The 22220-nt window shown below is 40.1% G+C and overlaps 1 protein-coding gene across 1 annotated transcript in view; it reads right to left on the reverse strand.

Moving 5' to 3' along the window:
• The window catches only part of TTLL5 (tubulin tyrosine ligase like 5), a 226136-nt gene that overhangs the window by 10684 nt on the left and 193232 nt on the right, over positions 1–22220 (reverse strand). The window contains exon 33 of the mRNA XM_023537039.1: positions 18185–18307. Within this exon, the coding sequence (XP_023392807.1) occupies positions 18186–18307 (122 nt within the window). The 3' untranslated portion in view covers position 18185. The remainder of the gene's footprint in view (positions 1–18184; positions 18308–22220) is intronic.

Genomic DNA, 22220 nt, shown 5'->3' on the forward strand with positions numbered 1-22220 from the left:
AATTTATTTCAAAAAAGGTTTCTTTTCTTTCTTTTTAAAGGGATTTAATTTCTTTATAAAGAGTTCTAGTAACAAAGAATGGTAGATAAGCACAAGGCTATGGGCTTAAACTTGATTTCTGCTCTTTACTGGCCTTCCCATCTTTGGAATTTAATAATGATTATTGTTTTGTGAATACAGGACAAATATATGCTCATTATAGAAAAATCTTTAGTGGGGTTTAAGAATAGATTTTTATATGGCTTTGAGTTCAAAAGAACTGATATATTGAGATTTTGTCCATTCCAGAACAATAATTTATTGTCTGATAAAAAATTTAGTCTCATTCTTTCTAGAATAGATGCAGCATTAATTCGAAAAGGGCACTGGATACCAGTTCTTTGCCCAAAGGTCAGGAGAACAGTAGACTTTCAATTCTTTGAAGAAGGTAAATGAAGGGACTCTAGACCAGTTACTTTTAAACTTTTTTTTTTTTACTACAAATTCATAGCGAAAAATACATCTTATATGAACACACATAAATATCTTTATAACTTAAACAAAAGTCTCATAAAACAATTCTTACTTTCATTATAGATGGACCCTGCTATTTTTCTTTCTATTTCATACTGTTCCATTGAGGGAGGCCGGGGAGAAGAGAGACGATGGCTATGATCAGTGGTATGCTAGTGAATGTGTAACAACTGGTTCTCTGCAGTGAGACAAAAAAACAAAAGCCCCAACTTTGTGCTGTTGGCTGATTTCCACCACAGCCGAGATCAAGTAACCAACATGAAGTTACTGAAGGCAGAGTTGGGAAGAGGCATGCACCACCGGCTCTCGTGAGCCTGGCTGTGATCCACTAATTGATCTGATGACCCACTGTTAGGTCACGGCCCACAGTTTAAAACCCACTGCTTCAGAGTCTAGGCAACCAAACTCCCTAGTAGTTCACAGGAAGCTGAGAGGGGCCTGAGATATCGTTTCCAGGAGATGCTGAATGAATGTGCGGGTGCTGGGGATGACAAGCTGCCTGGGCACTGGAGGGCCACACCTCATGCCGACTCTGGCTCGGGTACCGCTAACTACTCTGACGTCAGCTCCCTCCAGCCTGATTATCTTGGGAAAGCGAGAGGTACCAAGCAGCAACCTTAGGAAAATCACAATCTCTCAGAGCTTCAGTTTCTTTCTCATAATATGAGAATAACTACTTGTGTACCTTACTAGACTGTTATAAAGGCCAATTAAGATAATCCATAGGAAAGCATTCTGAAAATTACGAAGGACTCAACATGGTAGTATTCATATGAAAATGATTCGACTTAACAAAATCTTATTCACAGGCAATTAAGAAATATCATCGAGATCAGCAATCATCCCCACCCTCTTGATTTCTCCTCTGCGGCTTTCTGAGATTCAAAAATGTTCCACGTGCCTCTTCAGGCTGCCTCCTTGGACTTCTCCGCTGGCTCCTCTCTCTCCTCCGCACTTTGCTGCTCTTTTTATTCTTTCCCTCAGAGAATTTAGCCACTTATAGCTTTAACAGGTAGGTCTATAAAGATGGCTGCTAAACTCTACATTTGGCTCTGACTTCTCCCTGGCTTTTAAGAAGACTTTTCTGGGTTTAATGTTCAGCCATCATGTCAAATGTTACTTTTAAAATATTAACCGTATTATCTGTCCCACTCATTCACAATGCTGGGTACTCTAATTCTCTTAGTGGAGTACTATTCAGCTTTATAGGAAGGAAATTCGAAGACATGCTACGACTTGGAAGAAACCTGAAGACATTATGCTAAGCGAAACAAGCCAGTCACAAAAAGACAAATACTGTATGAGTCCAATTATATGCAGTATCTAGACAGTCAAATTCATAGACAGAAAGTAAAAACAGTGGTTGCCAGGAGGTGGGGAAGGGAGAATGTGGAGTTAGTGTTTAACGGGTACAGAGCTTCATTTTTGCAAGATAAAAGAAAAGTTCTAGAGATGGATGGTGGTGATGGTGCCCAACAACGTGAATCTACTTCATTCACGGAACTGTAAACTTAAACACAGTTAAAATGGTAAATTTTGTATTATGTATACTTTGACACAATTAAAACAAAAAAACGATATTCAATAGTAGTAGATACTGATTTATCATTATTCTGCTCCAAGCACTGTATGAAGTATTTACCACATGCATTGTCCTATTTAATGTGCATCGATGCTAAGAAGCTAAGGTGGGAAGTAAGGGAAACCTGCTGTTTTTGTCTGCCTAGCCTCCCTTCCCATCTGCTTGTGGTTTCAGCTCCTTCTACTTCTTTTGGGAAACTGCCCCCTCCTATTCTATTCTAATCCAGTGATTATGGCCAGATTACAAATGTTAGTCCCATACTCTCTTGATCATGAAAGTTGGCAACTGTCTTTATAAGTGTAATGTCATCCATGGCAAGCCAATCACAGCCCTTCCTTGGGGTTCATATACACTAATGTAGAAAGAGAAATGCTCTCTATACTTTGTGGTCATCAAGCTGGAAAAAATAAGGCTGGAGCTCTTCAAACTACGCTCCTCCATCTGATCTTGCTACAGGGAAGAAACCATACAAAGGAGGAAAGAGGGAGGTTAATGAAGCTGTGAAGAGAAATAAAGAGATGAAGCAAGGTAGAGAGAAAGAACATGAGGCAGAGTAAGATGGAGAGAGAGAAAGATCTAACCACATTTAGTTCTGATCCATCCCAATTCTCTTAGTCATGTGAGTCAACAGACGCAACCTTTTTCTTAGGTTCTGAGTTGGGATTTGTTACTGCAACTAAATGTATTCTGGAGTCCACCAACGGAGACTCAGATAGCAGAATCGTTAGAATGAAGGTGAAAGATGAAGTTCTGAAAATGAATAAAATAATAAGCCCAGAGAAAGAAAACAGTGGGAAAAAACCCAAGGGCACAACTGACCAAATGTACCCTCAGAAGGACACCCTCATCTTTGCTGAAGCAAAATGCTAGTCAGGCATTTTGTAGAAAATTAATCTTGGAACCACGTCCTCTCTATTTTCTAAAAAGTACCAGAGGGAGGGATATACAAGTCTCAGCTAAGAAATGAGGTAGTAAGAAACATTCCTCACGTGGCTGTTGCGACGATTAAATGAAAAAAAATCCACCTGGGATACAGCAGGTGCTCAATGGATAGTTGCTATTATAATCATGATTTTCAAACTCTAATGACAAAAAGAAGAACTGGAAAACTCAAATCACCACATAGGGAGAATAGAGCATGAGTTTAAACGCTTCATATAGTAACTTAAATTTCATTTCTTCAACGTCTCTCTTTTAAAAACTGTTTCTATTTGTGTTTTTAAAAAGTAATCTGTCCACAAATTAAAATAAAAATTCAAACAATACACAGGGGTATAGAGTTAAGAGTATTTTCTACTCCATACTCATTATGGGTGTGGGTGTGTGTGTGTGTGTGTGTGTGTGTGTGTGTGTGTAGTATTTTATTTAGCTATAGATCACAGAAATTGTTCCATGCCAACAAAACATCTACATCAGGACAACTCTTTAAGTGATCCGTAGAAATATCATTCAAATTCCAAGACACCTTGTCAGTGTGCGTCATCTTACGAGATCCTCCTCCCGTCTCACTCTCTGGTTCCACAGCTTTTTCTAAGAAAAACTGAAAAGGATCCTAGGATCAGTCTGTCATCTTGTTATCGTGCAACCAGAAGATAACAGGAAACAGCTTCTTCCTCTCTTAAAACAAAGGGCCACCCAAGGGGGAGTTCCAATGAGCAGGAGCCAAATTATTGGAGCTCAATATTTGGAGATATTATTACAAGTGATGGCTCTTAGAGTGCTCTGAAAGGTAGAGTTTAATTTCATTATTAGCTTCATTTAAGAGACCAGAAAGAGGGCTGCTGATGAAAAGTTTGACTTTGGTTGGGAATGATGACAGCCTTGCCGCATGAACTCTGATGGTTGGACTAACATGAGGCAATCAAGTTGACAATGCTACTAATTTTAGAGGCTAGAGCTATTGGAAACTCAGTGTACTGACTGAGGAATCAGATGTCAGCTCGCTATCACCACAAAGCAGATGTCCTCTGGATCCTTTGAACTAAAGCTTGGTTTCAACCATCGCCCATCCTTCTCTTGCAAAGTTCTTCCTATTAAGTTCTCAAAAGGCTCTTGAAAATGTTTATTACTTTATATTTATCTTCCAAACTAGTCCATGCAGTTCACTAATCATTTTTATTATTCTCCACTGGATTTTCTAAAATATATCACCTCTCTAGGTATTATGGTTCACTGAATGCCCACCTCTAAGCTACTATTCTATTTCCCTCTTTCGGTCTATTAACAATAAAAGAATGACTACAGCAGTTTCTCAACCTTTTATGACCCATGCTCCATCAGCCAAGAAGACTTTGTTCGGTTTTACTTTCTTTAGTTTATTGTAAGAAAGCTGTAGGGTTCTTCTTACTTTATATACATAAAATTATATTATAGTTTGACTATGCTTTTTTTTTGTTATTCCCCTCCTTTTTCACTCTTCGAATGCACCCCTGGTTGAGAATCATTACATTAGATCAAACTGAAGGATTCATTGTATTGTTTCTCTTCAGTCTAGTTCATAAAATGCTTTTTCATGCCCAGATAACCTCGTCCTAAATGTCAAAATTTTATATCTTCCAGATCAGAACCACCTTAGCTCACAGAATGATAGTGTGAACTACTGATTATATCAGACAGAGGGGCCACATATTTGATGAAGTTAAATCTACTTTATCATGGAAAAATTGTCAATTTGTACATCTATTTTGTTTTATTTTTACATTATTAAAAACTAAACTAAACTAGTGGTAGCAGTCTTTACGATGGCCTTCTGTGATTCCTGTCTCCTGATATCCATGCCCCTTGAGTATGGACTGAATTTACTTCTGACAAAGAGAATACAGCAAAAGCTATGGAACATTACTTTCAGGATTAAGTTATAATAAGATTGTGGTTTCTGCCTTGGGTGCTCTCTCTCTCTCTCTCTCTCTCTCTCTCTCATTCTCTCATGTACTGCTACCCAGAGGAGGCAGCTAGAGCAGTTTGCTAGGGCTGCCATAACAAATACCACAGGCTGGGTGGCTTAAACAACAGACATTTCTTTTCTCATAGTTCAAGAGGCTAGATGTCTAAGATCAAGGTACTGGCAGGTTTGGTTCCTTTTGAGGCCTCTCTCCTTGGTTTGCAGTTGGCCGCCTTCTCCTTGTGTACTCACAGGGTCTTTCCTCTCTGTGAGTGAGTGTTCCCTAGTGTCTCTTTGTATATCTAAATTTCCTCTTCTTATAAGGACACCAGTCAGACCGAATGAGGGCCCGCCCTAACAGCTTCCTTTTAACTTAAGCATTTTTTTAAAGGCCCTATCTCCAAATAGTCACATTCTAAGGGACTGGGGGTTAGACTTGGACATATAAACAGGGGGAGGCATACTTCGTTCATACGGCAGCCTTTTGCAGAGGCCTGAGTGGAAAGGTGTCTGCCAGCAGCCACGTGAGTGAGCCTGGAAGCACATCCTTCAGTTGTACCGTCAGATGAGGCCATAGCTCTGAGCTGACGGCCTGACTACAACCTCATGAGAGACTGTGAGCCAGAGGCACCCAGCTGAACTAGGATACCTGGTCCACAGAAACCGTGAAATAATAAATATTTGTCATTTTCAGTCATAAATTTTGGGTTAAAATTTGTTATGCGGCAATAGATAACTAATGCAGCCAATAACCTCACGTATCAATAAAGAAAAACCTGAATTAACTGGAATGCTTGGGCAAGGAATACTATAGCTACTTGGCTTTTTTTGTAAATTGAGGTTAAGGCCAAATTTTTGTTTAAAGCCTTGATGCAAATGAATCAGTATACTTTTCTGCCAAAAAAATAATGAAGTCTTTGATGACTGATGATTGAGAGGGTTCTAAGCATCATTTGATATTAAAAAAAAAAAAATCATCAACATTTTCGCATGTAATCTCTCTACTAGTTTATCTCAACTAGTTTTCACAATAACCTAAGCATAATACCCGACACAGCAGGCATTCAAAAAATATTTCTAAATGAATATATTTCCATTTTATGGATGACAAAACTGAGCCCAGAGAAGTTAATTAACTTGTTCAAGATCTCACAGTTACTAAGTGGCAGGTATGGTACACAGAATCCAAGTTCAGGATTTTCTCTACTGTACCATGTCACCTTATATATTTGCAATTTGCATTCTCTTCCTTGAAGTTATGAATAAAAATATTTTTTAAAATAATGAAATTTTCAATTAACTGACACTTTATTTCACTTTTTTCCCCTATGGGAGCTGTGTTGGAATGAAAAGTAGAGATAAGTAAACAACTATACTCTGAAAACAGTCTATTAATAAAGTATGAGCACAAACACCCTGGTTTGCCACTGAGTCAGTTCTGGAAGATTTGTATTTAAATCTTATCTTCTTAACAGTCAATGAATAGTGGATTAAACACCTTTAAGCTTATTAAAGATACATATTATATTATACGTCTATTTTTTCCCCCTTATAGGTTTCTGGGTGAATGAAGAAACACAGCCCCCGAACACTAGGAAAAAGCTGACTGCAGAAACGGCATGGAGTTTCTCTATTTCCTCTCGGAATTCCATGGGACAAAAAGAAATACAGAAATAGTTATTAAAATACCCGTAATTTATAGGATATGAACACTGCATAGTTGATCTTACCACTGTCCAGAGACTTATTTGGTTTATGTTAAATCTGGTAATAGCAATAGGTTTTGATCTTTTATCCAACATTCACTTGCCGAATACCTACTATATGCCCAGCACTATGAAAAGTACTGGTGATATAGAAGTGAATGACATAATTACTAATCCCGCTGGAAGTTTATAATCTGAGGACCAATAAATAAAATAAAATAATATATTTTAGCAAATCCTATTACAGAAGGAGGCCAAGGGTGCCACAGAAGTTGATGGTAAGAGATGGAAGTGGGTCCTGTGGTCAGCAAAGGATTTTTGGAGAGATGACAAGAGCTGGGAATGAGAGCATGGGCAGGAGTTAGCCAAGGTGAGGTAGAATTTCTGTGAAGGGGAAATATCTTGTGCAATGGCACGGAAGTTTGAGATAGTGTGGCAAGTGGTTCAGAACGACTGGAATTTAAAGGGATATTGGAGGAGTGGTGGGAAACATGGCGTCAGGAGAGAGCAGACCAGGAAGCGCTGTGGTTACCCAGGTTAGGAGTTTGCGCTTCCAAGGGAGCTTTGAAGACTTTCTGGTGGGGAAGTATCATAATTCTAATTATTTTTAAAGATCACTTTAAGATGAGTGTAGAGAAAAAAGCAGATGAGACTAAGGGCGAAGAGATCCAAATGGAAAATACTAGAGGAATTTGAACAAAAAGTGCTGTGTCTGAATTAAGGCAGCGGAAATAAACGGGATTGGACATAAAATCTGAGAGGTATTTAAAGGGAAAAGTATATTAATTGAAAATCAATTGGATATGTGAGGTTAGAGGAGCAGGCAGAATGATTCTTAGGTTTCTGGCTTCACCTTTGATGAAGGTGAGTAGGGAAGGGCTGCAGAAGAAGTATGTCCGAGAAGGCGATGAGCTCAGTTTTGGATGTGCTGGGTTTGAGGTGACCATGAGACATCAGGAGAGATATCTAGAGGTGGCTGGCATATACAGATCCAGAAAGAAGTCTGGGCTAAAGAAGAATGTCGTGTACATGTTTTATATATATGGTCTTCCAGAACTGGGCAGTGCACAACCAATCTGTGAAGCCATACGTGACAGCCCTGGCTGGAGGTACAGGTTTGGAACTGTCGAATATGGAAGTCCGCTGAAACTGTGGGAGGGGACCAAGGACAGGATTCTAGAGAATAAATTCACAGGTGAGCAAAGGGTAAAGAGCTTCACGAAAAAGACTAAGAAGGTGCCACCAGAGAGGTGACAAAAGGCAAAGTCAACATTACCGGCAACTCAATATAATTAAAGACTGACATTTAAACTATGCGGATGGTAGATCTCTAAATTGAGTGATTAAGCAAAACATCCTTATTTATTCCTTACAAGATTTATTATCAGCCATACTTTTTAAGATGTTAAGATTGTCTGGCTAAGGTTGAGCTTAGTCAGAACTTAATTTTATCCTCAATTTTTATATTAGATGAACTGCTACTTTCTCAAGGTTCTAAAAGTATATCGTCTTTGCCTTCTCCTACTTTCACATTTTTTTCCCTCATGTATTAAAACTAGAAGTCACCTTGCCGCATATAAAATTATTTTTTTCTCGTGAATAAGACCTGAAAGTTTAAAGTTGCTTTAACTCAAAGTTGGTCAACATTGTGTGTGATAGATATTGATTTGTAGCATTTGGAGTTGAGCTTCATTTCTCCAGATGTTGTGTCCAGATGTTGATCAGTATTACAGGAAAAAGTTCCACATCGGATAAATTTGAGAAATGCTAGGTTAAAAACAAGTTTCTTTACCGAAAGACTTCTCAGAGCCTTTAAAATACTAACACATGACTCTTTAAGAAATAGCATAGAGTCATCAGCATTTCTCAAACTTACTTGACTGTGAAGACTTGTGTTTTCCAGAATGCACTTTGGGAAACACTGCCCTAATTTTACAGATGGGGGCCCTGGGCCTGTCGAGGTTTGGTGACTTGCCCAAGATCATATAAACAGTAGTAAAGTTGAGATGAGTGGGTCCTCTTTTTCATTATACTACCCTGCTGGTATGCTACTGACTTTATATCTAAACCTTTCATGGAGAGTAGAGCACAAAATTGATGGCACTGATCCCCAGAATTCCTGACTTCCAAGACTTAGAGATTCCCTTCTCCTGCAGCAATGACAAGATGATCTTTCTGGGAGTCTGTCAGCTGCTCTGTGGCCATGAAATCAACTGTGGGGGTGGGGAGGGTGTCAGGAGGAGAAGCTCCCTGGGATGCTTGAGGATGCTTAAAAGAAAAATGGACTTATGCCGAGGATCATTCCTGGAACAGATGTGAAACCAAATACTTCATATCACAATCCTGCCCCCACCCTTTCTAAAAGGGAAATGAAATAGCAGGATTAACCTGCTCTTCGTCAGATCATGCTTTGTTTCTTTCAAAAAATCCCATGACCGGGGCAGATTCCATTTCCTGCTACTCCTCTTCCCACAGCAATGAGGGGAGAGCCGAGGAGAAGAGAAGAGGCTTTTCTAGGGCTCTGCAAGCACCAGGAGCCTGGGAGTGGTGGCCAGAGAGGCACGCATGACAGTAACGGCAGGTTAAGGCCTAACACGCCCTGTTACCCGCCAATGCCCCGCTGCATTTCAACACCCCCCTTGCCATTAGGAAGTTCTTTTGTAAATGTAATGAACATCTTAGGGCACTGATAAATTCACCAATCTGGGGAGAGGGAGAAATCAGAATTAGTTTAATTCTAGGGCTCTTGGAAAAGAGTACCTAAAGACTGAAAAGTGACTCATTCTTTTGAGGGGACAGGTGATAAAATCTAGGGTTTGTGAAAGAGAAGGATGAATTTTTAAATAAACTATAACATCCTGACCAGGTAACGACAGAGCAAAGCAGAAATACATTACACAACATATATATCATCACAAAGCCAGCTGCGCTATTTTTCAAAGTGACTGAATAACTCAAGTGTCAGCATGAACTCTTCCATAAGAGCCAAAAAGGACTAGCGGTTTCTCACTGTCTGCACTTAGCAATGAAATGCTGCTCTCCCTAATGACCCTGGCAGCTAGGCCAGGATTGCAGGGGCAGTCAGTAGCAGTTACCTCCTTTTCAGGCCAGGCTTGACTGGAAAGGGTAATTAGCCCAGAGAAGATCTCTGCTGCTCCACGGTAATGAACATCAAGAGCATCCTGGCAAGCCAGGGACTGGGTCACTTGAGGTGTCTCTAAGAATCACCTTTCAAAGCCCAAACCACTTGTTCAATCACATCACAAGTGGGCAAAAGGACAGCGTGAAGGGAGGGGTCCTCGTGGATGGCAGAATTAAAGGGATTAACAATGGGAGAGAAGCAATTGGTGGCACAGCTAGCCCCATTCTCAGCTGCTCTGTCTTGGATTTGGAGCACGAGGTGAAGCTTAAGGCTCTGAAACTATAGTCAAGGCCCTCCTTGCTCTGTGCTGACTAAAGCAACAGAAATACCCTGGAGCCCGACACCTTTCCAGATGGGATAAAAGCAAGTGAGGCCGGGCCCAGGGACAGCTGCTGTCCCCCAGGCACACCACCTTACTTGGAAGTGTAGAAAAACTAAAAGCGAAGCTGGGCCCAGGCATCTCTCTACCTAGGACCTTACAGCACACCTAGCACAAAGGAGGCAGTCAGGTATTTGTTGAATTAATAAACAGGAGGCACTAAATAAATACATTAAAGAATCTGGCTATCTAAGAAATAAATACAATTTGACTGCTTGCATTGAGGCTTTCTGTTCAGTTTTTTTACTTTTTCAAGATATCAACTATTAACTTTTTAAGGTTTGAGATGTATTTCATATACTAATAAAATTCACCCATTTTACTATCAGTGGTCTTTAGTCTATCATCGAGTTATGTAACAGTCACCACAATCTAGTTTTAGAACATTTTCATTACCCCAAAAAGAAACCCTATGCCTAGTAACAGTCGCTCCCCATCCCCTCTCCTCCCACCCTGGCCCCGGGCAGCGCTAATCTACTGTCTGTATGGATTTGCCTATTCTACACATTTCACAAAACAGAATCAGACAATGTGTGGTCTTTTGTGACTGGCTTTACTCAGCATTCCATTTTCCAGGTTCGTCCATGTTGTAACATATCAATACTTAATTCCTTTTTGTGGCTGAATAATATTCCATTGTACGTATGTATCATCTTTTGTTCATTCATCATCTGATAGAGATTTAGGCTGCTTCCACTTCGGCTATTGAGCAATGCTGCTATGAACATTCATGTACAGCTTTCACATAGATATACGCTTTCATTTTTCCTGGCTATGTATTTAGGAGTATAATTGCTGGGTCAAATGGTAACTCTATGTTTAACCGTTTTCAAAACTGTCAAAATCTTTTTCCAAATCAATTGCATCATTTTACATTCCCACTGCACTAGAATTCCAATTTCTCACATCCTCACCGACACTTGTTATTACCTGTCTTTTGATTACAGCCATCTAGTGGGTGTTACGAGGCATCCCACTATGGTTTTTGGCACTTCCCTAATGCCTAATGATACGTCTTTTCAGATGCTTATTGGTCATTTGAATAGCTTCTTTGGAGAATAGCTATTCAAACCCTTTGCTCATTTTTAAATTGAGTTTTCTGTCTTTTTAACGCTGAGCTGTAAGAGATCTATGCATAGTTTGGATATAAATTCCTTGCCAGATACATGACTTGCAAGTATTTTCTTCCATTCTACCGGCTGTCTTTTCACTTTCTTGATGGTGCCTTTTGAAGCACCAATTTAAAAAATTTAAAAAATTTTGATGAAGTCCATCCTATTTAATTTTTGTTGCTACTTATGCTTTTTGGTGTCCTATCTAGAAATCATTGCCTAATTCAAGGACATAAAGATTTACTCCTATGTTTTCTTCTAGGAATTTTATATTTTCAGCCCTTACATTTAGATCTTTTATCAATCTTAAGTTAATTTTTGTGTAAAGTGTGAGGTAGGGGTGTCCAACTTCATTCTTTTGCATGTGGATAACACACTGTTCCGGCACCACCAGTCTCTTTGATTATAAACTGAAAAGACTACTCTTTCCTGACTAGTCATGGCACCTTTGTTGAAAAGCAACTGGCCACAGATGAATGGATTTATTTCTGGACTCTCAATTATATCTCATGGATCTATCCTATACCACACTGTCTGATTACTTTAGCTTTGTATTCATTGTCACTTTTAAATCCTGTTAAAAATTCTCTGACTCATTACTACCAGGCTCCAGTCCTATTCTTTTTAAAGAATCTCAGCAAAGACCTGAGTACAAGGAAGCTTTTCTTTAAAGGAAAAAGGAGTCATTAATAACCTCTCTCAGTTTTTAAAGCAGCTGTACTGTGAGCAAAATCTTAGGAAGACAACATACGTGAATAGAATTTAGTATTGTAATAAAATTAAACCTACAACAAAATTGATTTCAATAATTTGAGTATACATAATTATTCTGCTACAGGATAATCAGGAGCAAATAGCAAATAATTCATGTAAATGAATGTGGTATAGCATACATTATACTTAGAGAAAATTTATCATTTTAATTAATAAACACACTTGTAGGGTTCTTTTTTTCTCTACGGCTCATTGTTTCCATCTTCTTCACTTATAATGACCTTTCTTCCAGGAAGATGGGGACTCTCATGTGTTCCTGAAACCTCTAGCTAAGAGGCGCCCCATCCCCACGTACTAAGAACTAGGTCTGGGGCAAACCAGGGTCAAGAAATGGCATTTCTATTTGCAGTAGTCAAGAAGCTGGTGGAGAGGGGCTGCAGAAAGTTGATGAACTCTATCCAATAGGAGAGGAGACTCTGGGAAGAAAACGTGTTGTGACAGAAACGGATGTTTCTCAACATCCATTTCCCTCTTCTTCCTCAATTTGCATGTGGAGACAATGTGCCCAGGCAACAGACTACCTCTCCAGGTGCCTCCGTTGCTAGGGAGAAGTGGGCCTGGGATCCAGGGCTGGTCAAGCAGCCAACTGAGAGAAGTTACATTTAGGTTTGTCTAAGACACATGCAATCCATCCAGCCTTCTAAATAGTTAATATCATTCCCTTGGATTATGTTGGATCACAAAGAGCCTTAGACTACATTAGTTTTGTCCCTCACAAAACGGTCTTCATTGACTTGCACTGTAATGTTTTGCCTTTACGTAGATCACACAAAGAGCCCTGTGAAACACATTGTTACATTAGCCTATCACTTCATTCAGTGTCCTCTATATCAAGTACATAAACTACTTCTTTTAGAATAAGAGCTAGAAAAAAGTTCAATTTTCTTCCAGAATTTTTTCTTCCTTTTTGAAAACAAGAACATGTACTCTGATTCATCATGTTTCTCTTTTTGTCCTTTTTGTTAGGAGACTCGAAACCAAATTTAAATTCCATTATGGTAATTTTATTTGGCTTTACATTTGAAAAATTTGAAATATCTTGCTTTTTGGCCCTGATTCTCCCTTTACGTTTCATTATTTTGTTGCATGTGGTTTTATATTTTAAGACTTTATGCTAGAGATGAAAAGTATGCTGTACCTGCCCTAGCTACAATTCTACCTAAAGAAAATTGCCAGAAATGCATAAGTCAGCAGTTTTGTATCGCATCATCATGCTACTAGCAGCAGGCTGGCGTGTCCGGAAGGCAGAAGTCACCTTCCTTTAGCTCTGCACACCAGTGGCACTTTGCTGGATGAAAGACTGCAAAGTATTTTGAGTCTGTCTTTTGAAGACTGAATGCAAAAAGTGGAGAGAGAAATAATCACACACAGAGAGGTCTAGTCATGAGTATGGAAGAGCTGCTAACCTGGAGAACAACAAAAGCCAGCTGCTGGAGACAACAGATGACCTGGTCACCAGGAGCAACTAAGAGACTTGCTGTTTAGCCACTAGAGCTACTAATTAGCCCAAGCAAGGCTGTGGGTTTTCCTGAGGTCTGGTTCTTGAGACTGTTTCTTCTTTGTGCTAATGTACAATAACTTTCCTAACAGAGCTAAACTGAGGGTATCACTCTTCTTGATAATAAAGGCTATTTTGGACAACTCGAATTCTCTGCATGAAAAGAGGACGGTAAGAATATTACACACGCATAACAGTGATTTATATTTGAGAATAGTAGAAAGGAGAATAAGCATAAAATAGAAGGCCTCAGAGGAGTCATATTTCTAAAACAGAGTTGCAGTTTTAAAAATTCCAAATTCCAATATCTGATTAATAACTATGAACAATTCATGAGCTAACAAATTTTGTAGCTCGGCTATAATAAGTTAAAAAAAACTTTTGTCGAATTCTAAAATATCTTCATTTGGGCCTATCGCTTGTCTTAATTTCCCTAGGGAGCGAATTAGAAAAGAGAAGAGGGAAAAAACCTTAAAGTCACTTTTCGGTGCAGTAGACATAAAAATGAGTGATTCCTCTATCTAACAACAAACAAAAAAATAACACGAGCACAGCGACTTCTAACCAACTGACTTTCTTTTCTTTTCATCATCTTACAACCAGCAGGCTTCCTCATTATATCTCCATTTTATAATGGAGATACATGCTCTGTTTTACTGATGTATCCTACGAGACATCCCGCACACTCAAACTGTTCCTCTCTAGTATCAGATAACTAGTTAACCTGGATTTAGGTGTCAAGAGAAGAGGGCTCCCTCATATCTATGGAAGCCCTCGATGGAAATACTCACGTGTCTGAAAGATGAGAACAAAGAAGTGTGAGAGACTACTCTTTTAATAGTGATGCTCTTCATTCTGAGGACTTAAGAGAACCTGAGTCTTTTGCTTTAAAATCATAATCTGAGAGAATAAAGGCTAAATATCAAAGCAAATCATGCCAACAGAGCAATATACTTCAAGTCATCTTTCTCCACGCCCTCCAGTTACACACCTACGCTCTTTGGGGCCCAGTTCAAATTCTACAGATCAGGCAAGCAGAGTTGTAAATATTTCCATGCACAAAACTCGTTTTCCAAAGACAGGCATGGCTTAGCATGTTGTTTTCTTTCTTTAGAACTTTTAGGAGCAATTATGTCCTGAGGATATAAGGATGGCGAAGCAAAGGTATGTGCCTATAACAAGCATCTCATTGAAACTAGCAGCAAAATGTGTGGGTTCATGGCTGAATAACCACAGATTTTAGAATGATAACTTGCAATCGTAAGTAAAGATTCACGGAGTAAGGCAATGTTATGCTGGTTACTTGCCCAGCTCAGGACTACATGAATAAACAGGATCTTTTTCCACCCAAAGCAAATGAATAATGAATATGACACAGGACAACACAAGATGCAGTGGTAGGCACAACTCTAACAATCCAGGGTGCCAGGAATTTTTTCCAGAAGGTGTGTATGCTTCTGTAATAGAAATGTAATTTGAGAAAGGGGCCACCGCACTTCCCTTGTCTCTTTACAACAAAGTAGTAATTGTTAACAACTGAAGAATCATCACTCCTCTCTTGGGACTTTGCCAGCTCAGCAAGAGACAATATCAATTTTCAGATGTTATCATTCTCAGTAGTCCATTTCTTAATCCATTTCAGAAATAGAGTTCCCTGGTTTTCTTTAAGGCAAATGAACCACCTTTGGGTGGGTTCTTGGAAGTACCCCCCTACTTCTCCCCAAACTGAAAGCCAGATTGTTTCCTCCCCCACTTCCAACCAGGTTGTTCAGCTATACTTGAGTTTTGTTTCTGAATGCAGAAACAGTTACTAAATGAAAGAGGCCTCAGGACAGGAAAGCATGAAATTTCAATGGCTGGCAGCCAGGCAATTTTGCCATTTAGAGAGATCTACATCCTTCTTGTGTGGCTGCAGCCAGGTTGAGGCTAGTAAAACACACACTGTTAAAACATCGCTAGTGTGATACAACCTATAATGAAGGAAATACTATGACCAGTTGCTTAGAACTGGGCGATACAAACCTAACTGATTCAGATTTCTTCCTGATTTCTTGTATTGCAAATTAAAGGTATTCCTCCCATGGATGTTTGTGCTAAGAATATACATGTTGGGTATGGTATGGCAAAGTCAACGTGGCCATAGGAGATGAGAACGAGGCTTGGCAGGAAGAAGTTGATTTTCTCACAGGACCCAGAGAGGGGGCACTGCATGGCACTCAGGGTAAACAGCTCTGGAAGGCTTTGGGCTATAGGCCTCTAGTCGCCTGGTACCTGGCCCTGAGTGATTTAGGGCAAGGGAACTTTGGCTTGCCAGCGCCAGTTAGATAAGGAGGTGGTTGGGGACATAAACTTGGGATTGGTTGGTCTGCATATGAAAGGCATGCTCCAGGGCCAGATGTTACTGTCTTTAGGAATTAGCTAGCCCTGGGGAGGGCAGTCTCTGCCTGGGTCTGTAAGGCCCCCAAACGCCAAAGCATAAATACAGAAAATATAACTGGCCCTGTGATGAACAGATGCCAAACAGACAATATAGGATCTAAGAAGATACAAAACAATATATGTATTTAAATATGACATTTGCCAGGCGCAGCTTCTTAGGGGTCTTAGACAGGCTTTAGTCCCCAATATCCTTCAGCGCTGCTCCCTCTTTTCTTTGTAAGGACAACTAATGTTTTCTCAGTCTTATATAACGTGCTATACAAATACACTTCGAAATCCTCTAATCTAACCTGACTGTCTCCCTAAACCCATATATAAAGAGGTTTAGGACTTGTTACAGCTGGTGATGACATTCACTTGTAACTGTGGTTGAAAGAACCTCTGCATTTACCATGCATTTAGCACAGGAAGAAAGCATGCACCCAGGTGATGGGCTGCGGACTCTGGGGTTTTGCCTCCTTTCTTTGTAAAGTACCTAATTCCCTTGCTCAAGTGGAGGCAGCCCACTGCCATCTGCCAGGCTGGTGGGCCTGCCTCTGGGGCCTCCCAGCAGTTACGCTGCATGGCAGGAGGCTGGACTTCTGAGGCCCTCTGACCCACTCTGTCTGCCGAGTACAGTAGTTGGCATGTGGTCTTGCCCCCCTCAGCTAATTACAAAGTCCAGCATCACTCATCCCTAGCTTATGTACAGCTCAGGCTCGGTGGGGCTGTGTTTGTGACACAGATTTAAGTGTTGAGGGATGGGCTCTTTACCAAGGCTTCTTTATTGACGGTCCCATTTTTCTATGTAGTGTTCTGGGTGGATTGTAAGGGATACTAATGAAATAGGTTCAAGGAAAGTGATATTACAATTGTGGCAGGTCCAAGTCTCATAGTTCTGGAAACGGATGGACATTAGTACTTCTTGGCAGGCCACTGGTTTGGTTTGGAGCTTGATGTCACTTTCATTCTTCTGGCTGCCAGTCTCCTGAAGGAAATATTGACCTCCTCGCTTTAGTTTTCTATATTTTATTAGTTGTTCATCATTGAATAGGCTGCTCAGTATCAGAATTAAAGGGCCGCTGGCGAAGTATTATCGATAGAACTCTGGTTGTTTTCAGTTTGTCTGGTACATTTTGGTAGATGACCAAGCCATGGATTTCGTGTTCCCTTCTCTCTTCTCATTCCTTTTTGGAAAGAGTTTAGATGGGCTGGGTAAAGATATTTGAAGCTCTCCGATCCAATGTAAATGAGTCCTGTGGTGGGTAAATAATTTTCCTCCCTCCTTTGCTCTCCTGGGGTATTTTGATGAATAATGCTTCTCAAATAAGTTTATAAATATTCCCCTAGAGGTAAGAAGAGTATTAAACTCATAGCAGGTGTGCCATTAATGCTTTAGTGTGTAGGGTAGAGCAAAGAGGAAAGGAGTCATCAAAACTATGTGGTGTCATAGAATTTTCTGGAAGTTTTGAAGGCCACAGCTGGGAACAAAATATTGAGGACAGTGCTGATGAAATGTGGATACTGGCTCACAAGATCAAGTCAGGCCAGTCTTTCGGTGCAGAAGGCTTTTTTTTTTTTTTTTTTGGATGGGTGGTAGTATGGAGTTTATTGTCTGTTTTGCTGCTAATTATGGCATATGTTTATCTTAAATAATTCAGAAAAAAAGCATAATTAATCAACTTCAACAAAAATTAAAAAGAAAAAAATTATTCCCTTTCTGTTTTCCATTACCTGAAAGTCCAGTTCACAAACTACCCAACACCAGTCTAAAAGCCTTCTTTATTAATATTCATTCTCTTTAGAGATTATTGCAATTTGGCCTTTAAATATTGTGCTTTCCAGTTTATTCCGTTACACTTTACCTGTGATAACTCAATTACGGCTTTAGTGTCTTTCTTTGATGGGCCTTGATGTCCTCATATTAAACAAAAGCCTCTATAATAGTAAGGAAATTTATTACTGCCACAGCGCCACCTACTGGTAGGCCATTGCAGAAGCAAGATAGCTATAGTTAAACTTTGACCCACAGTTTTGGAGTCCTGAGCTTTGGTTTTATAAAATCCCAATTTCCTTGTCATTTTGAAAAACTACCACTTCTCCTGACAGCTACTGAGTCTTGCTGTGCCATAAAGTCAGCAAGTTATAATATAAAATACGGTCTTATTCCTACTGTTACCTTAAATTGGCCCTGACTTCACCGACTTTGGTTTTCTCTGTCCTATACCTGTAGCAAAGGCTCCAGATTGTGTGGGCAAGAGTTTGGATCTGGCGAAAATAACTTGGGGAGCTTCCAAAGATCCTGAAAAATGTAAAAAAAAAAAATCCCTACTTAACACTTTATTTGATTTTGGTTGAAAGGACAAGAGGTCAAATCTGAAACTAGGTTTTAGGGGCATCATCATTCTCCCAGATGCTGCCACTCCATTTCCTGCCAAGCACCAAATCTCTTTTGCTTTCTAACAGCTAAGAGTGGGTAACCAACCCATATTCTTATCCCTCTGGCTCTGGGAAGAGAAGAACTTTTGGGGAACAATAAAGGGTATAAGACTAAGGCAAGCCTCTCAAGAGCCGTATTTATTTTTATTTTTAATCTATTATACTCCAGAGATTCACACAGGATATCCAACAATTATAGAACACATGGTGAAAAAAAAAATAAGAGTCTGATGGTGAAAATAGGTCATTCCACTGAGAGCTGCCAGGCAAATAATTTCACTTGGAAGTTAAAGTGATTTCTAGATCCTTCGAGCTTTAAGCTCCACTGGGTTTACTGTACATTAAAATGAGCTCTTTTCTCTTGTTGCCTCACTGAGAGACAATGAGGTGGGCAAGCAGAGTCACACTAAGTGCTGCTGCCACATCCCCATGCTAAGAGCACAAAGCTAAAGTGCATTTTACCAGGGCCTGAAACAATGAATATTTAACAAGGACATTGCTTCTCATTTCTGGCAAATGAAACCCAGCACTGTTTTTCAAAAGGTGGTACAATCTCTTCCACCAGCTATAGAACACTAAGAGTTAAAAAAAAAAAGAGGGAGGTAGGATGGGTGGAGTGGGTCAAGATTGGGCTCCAGGACAGGACAGGCTTAAGCAGAAACTAAGGGGCAGCGATGAGGGCAGCTGGTATGGCTTCAGACCCTTACAATAATGGTAGTTTACACTATCAAATCAGCATGAGAGAAATGTCAGTTATCTAATCTGTTGCTCACTGCTATTTTAGTTCACCATCACCACTTCAGAACTTAAGAAGAATGTCATGGTTATAAAGAAGGAAGGCCAATGGCTTTGGTTTTGAGCCAAAAGCCCTCACTCCAGCTTCCTTCTCAAATTTCAAAATTTGCTGACTCTACACCTTCCCTTCCATAGCAAATTCAGAATATATAGCCTGAGGTAAGGAAGTCAAGGAAAAGTACTATTCATGGAGCATTCCAGGCACTTTGCTAGGGGTTCGCATTCACTAGCTCATTTAATGTTCACAATAAAAACAATGCCATTACGCCACCATCAGTGCAAAAGGACTCTGAGTTGTTTTTTTTTTTTTTTTTCAGTAATGCTCTGAGATCGACCACTATCTCATTCAGACTGCCTGAGAACAAAGTCCCACCGCTTTATGGCCTGGTTGGCCAGACTTGGGGAAGGGCTGAGGGACCAGGAAACAGACTTTTGCTATATTCATGGACTCATTAATATCATGTTTAACCTACTGAGATAAGTGGACTGGACAGGGGCTAAATACCTCTCAAAGTCAGTTTAGCGATTCCTGATTAGGCACAGACTTCCCTCTGAGAGGGATGTGTAGACTTTTTGACTTATGGGGGTTGCCCTCCCTTCTTGTGGGTTTAAAGAAAAATGTTTCTAATAACAACCTAACTTTTTCTTTCTGTAAACACCCTTCTAAACCCCTAGAATAACTCTTTTAAGTCTATGTACAATACAGAAAAACACATGATTTAGAGTTAAAACACTGAAGTGCCAGGTAGTTATTTACTAGCTGTATAAATAACTCTAACAGGGTTAATTACTACTGTTCTACTGCTAAGGTAGAATGTTTATTGGAAAATATGGCAAATGCCTGAACCTATTATATCAAGTACATCAGTGTTTCTTTAAGCATCAGGAACACCAGGAAAGTCATAGAATAGAAACAAATTCAAGGGACGTTAGAGGCCAAGAGTCTTTTGATGACAAAAGCAGTAAATAGCAGGCTACCTAAATGAGGTAAAAAGAATAATGCACTTATCTTAAGTAGAAGCAGGGGGAAAAGGTAGATATTAGACAAGGGAGAAGTACAACTTCTCTGCTCTGTGGTTTTATGCTGACGCCAAATTCCATAGGACCGCTACAAAATCTGAGTAACTTCAGCAGTAAGTCATTATTAATTCATGACCGAGATGCTGAAAAGTATGACCCACCTGGCCACTCAAACTTCTAACTTCCACAGTCAGAGTTCACGAAAAGAGTTCAATTCAGTACTTAAATTCATCAATTAGACATGCGAATGAAATGGGCCAGTTTCCTGGACCCCTTAGGCTTCGTAAACCTCTCCAGCTTTAGCAGATTTGAAGAGCTGAAGGGGCTCTAACAGCTGTAGCTAACGGAAATACTTCCAACTAGACCATGATTCTTGTATCCACCCACTTCTCAGTCCCTGACTGTTCCAGGTACAAATTTTATTTCCTTAAAAATAATTACCCTGTTCTAGTAATTCTTTTTGTGGGGGGAAGAGGCAAGCAGATATCCATCAAATATTTCTTGAATTCAGGTTCTAAGATTTTAAGTGCAGAACAAAATCTTTATACGTTCATCATATTATTACCTGACCTGGGTGTAGTTATAGAAACTTTCTCTATATATGATTTCATTTAATCTTCATAGTAAGCTTATGAGATACATGGAATTATCCCTGTGAAACAGTTAAAGAAACCAGGCTTCTCGGAAATCTTGTAATCACTTTAAGGTGTTATGTCAACCCCCAGCCTGCCGCCCTTCCCCTCGCCCCGCACACTCTCCTCGATGGCCCCCTCCTGCTCCAGGACTGAGCTCCCTACACAGCTGAGAAACTGGCCCCGCTACCTGCCTTTCTCATGCCACTCCCTGCTCATGCCTAGCGTCCAGCCACACTCACTCACCTCTGAACACAATGTTCCCTCCTCCTAGAATTCCTTCCACTCCATGTCTCCCCTCTCTCCTGGCTGACTTGTTCATATTCAAACCTCGGCTTTACATGTTTCTTTCTCCAGGAAGCCCTCCCAATCCCTAAAGAGCCTGGGCCAGGTTGCTCAGGTTCAAATACCATTTACTAGCTGTGAGATTTTAGACACATTTCATAATCTGTCTGTGACTCTATTTCTTTTGCTGTAAAATGGGGAACACAGTTCTTATATTACATGCCTAGTTCGAACACATGAGTTATTACATGCAAAACATTTAGAACCAGAACTGTGCCTGAAGCATAGCAAACGCCCAGCCAGTGTTGTCTATTGTTATTCCATGTGTCCCCAGTACCTGATATTTACCCATCTTGGGGCTTCCTCCTTGTTGACATTCCTCTCATCTTGAGTCTGTAAGTTTCCTGACAGCAGGGACTGTCTAGTTCACCCTGTATGCACCTCAGTGCCCGGCATGTTACTTTTGCCATAGTAGGTGATAGATAACAAATATTTGTTCAATTGAATCCAAGTGATTTTCTTTCAATGTCCTGAATACTATCCCTGGGCTAATGTTGCCCAACTGCTATGTAGGTTCCTATACTGAAAGGCTTTGGGCCTCAGGAACTACCCGGCAATAGGTCACGATATTAGCATGACCGGATTCAGATCAAAGACCAGAGTTCGAGCTCTGCATCCATGTCTAATCTCCCACAGGCCCCTCGACTTTCTGAGCCTAAGTTTCCTCATGTGGATAGGGACAAAAAGATCCCACCCACAGGGCTGCTGTGAAGATTAGTGCGAGACACCACATGTAGAAATACTATATCAACAGTGAAACACCAGTCAAATCCTGGTATTTTCTACTAAATGCTGCAAAAATCTGATGGGATTCTACCAGACTGAGAATTTCACCTATCCAAAACTATCCAGAAAACCATTCGAACCTAAGCCGTCAATACAGTTTACAAAAGAATGTAATAAAAATGCCCATTTGCCACTGCATCGAAAGCCTGGATGCTTCATTCTTAGAACTGGTGCTCTCTTTAGAGGAAGAAAAGAGGA

Source organism: Pteropus vampyrus, unplaced genomic scaffold (assembly GCF_000151845.1).
Source record: "Pteropus vampyrus isolate Shadow unplaced genomic scaffold, Pvam_2.0 Scaffold177, whole genome shotgun sequence".
NCBI classification, from domain to species: domain Eukaryota; kingdom Metazoa; phylum Chordata; class Mammalia; order Chiroptera; family Pteropodidae; genus Pteropus; species Pteropus vampyrus.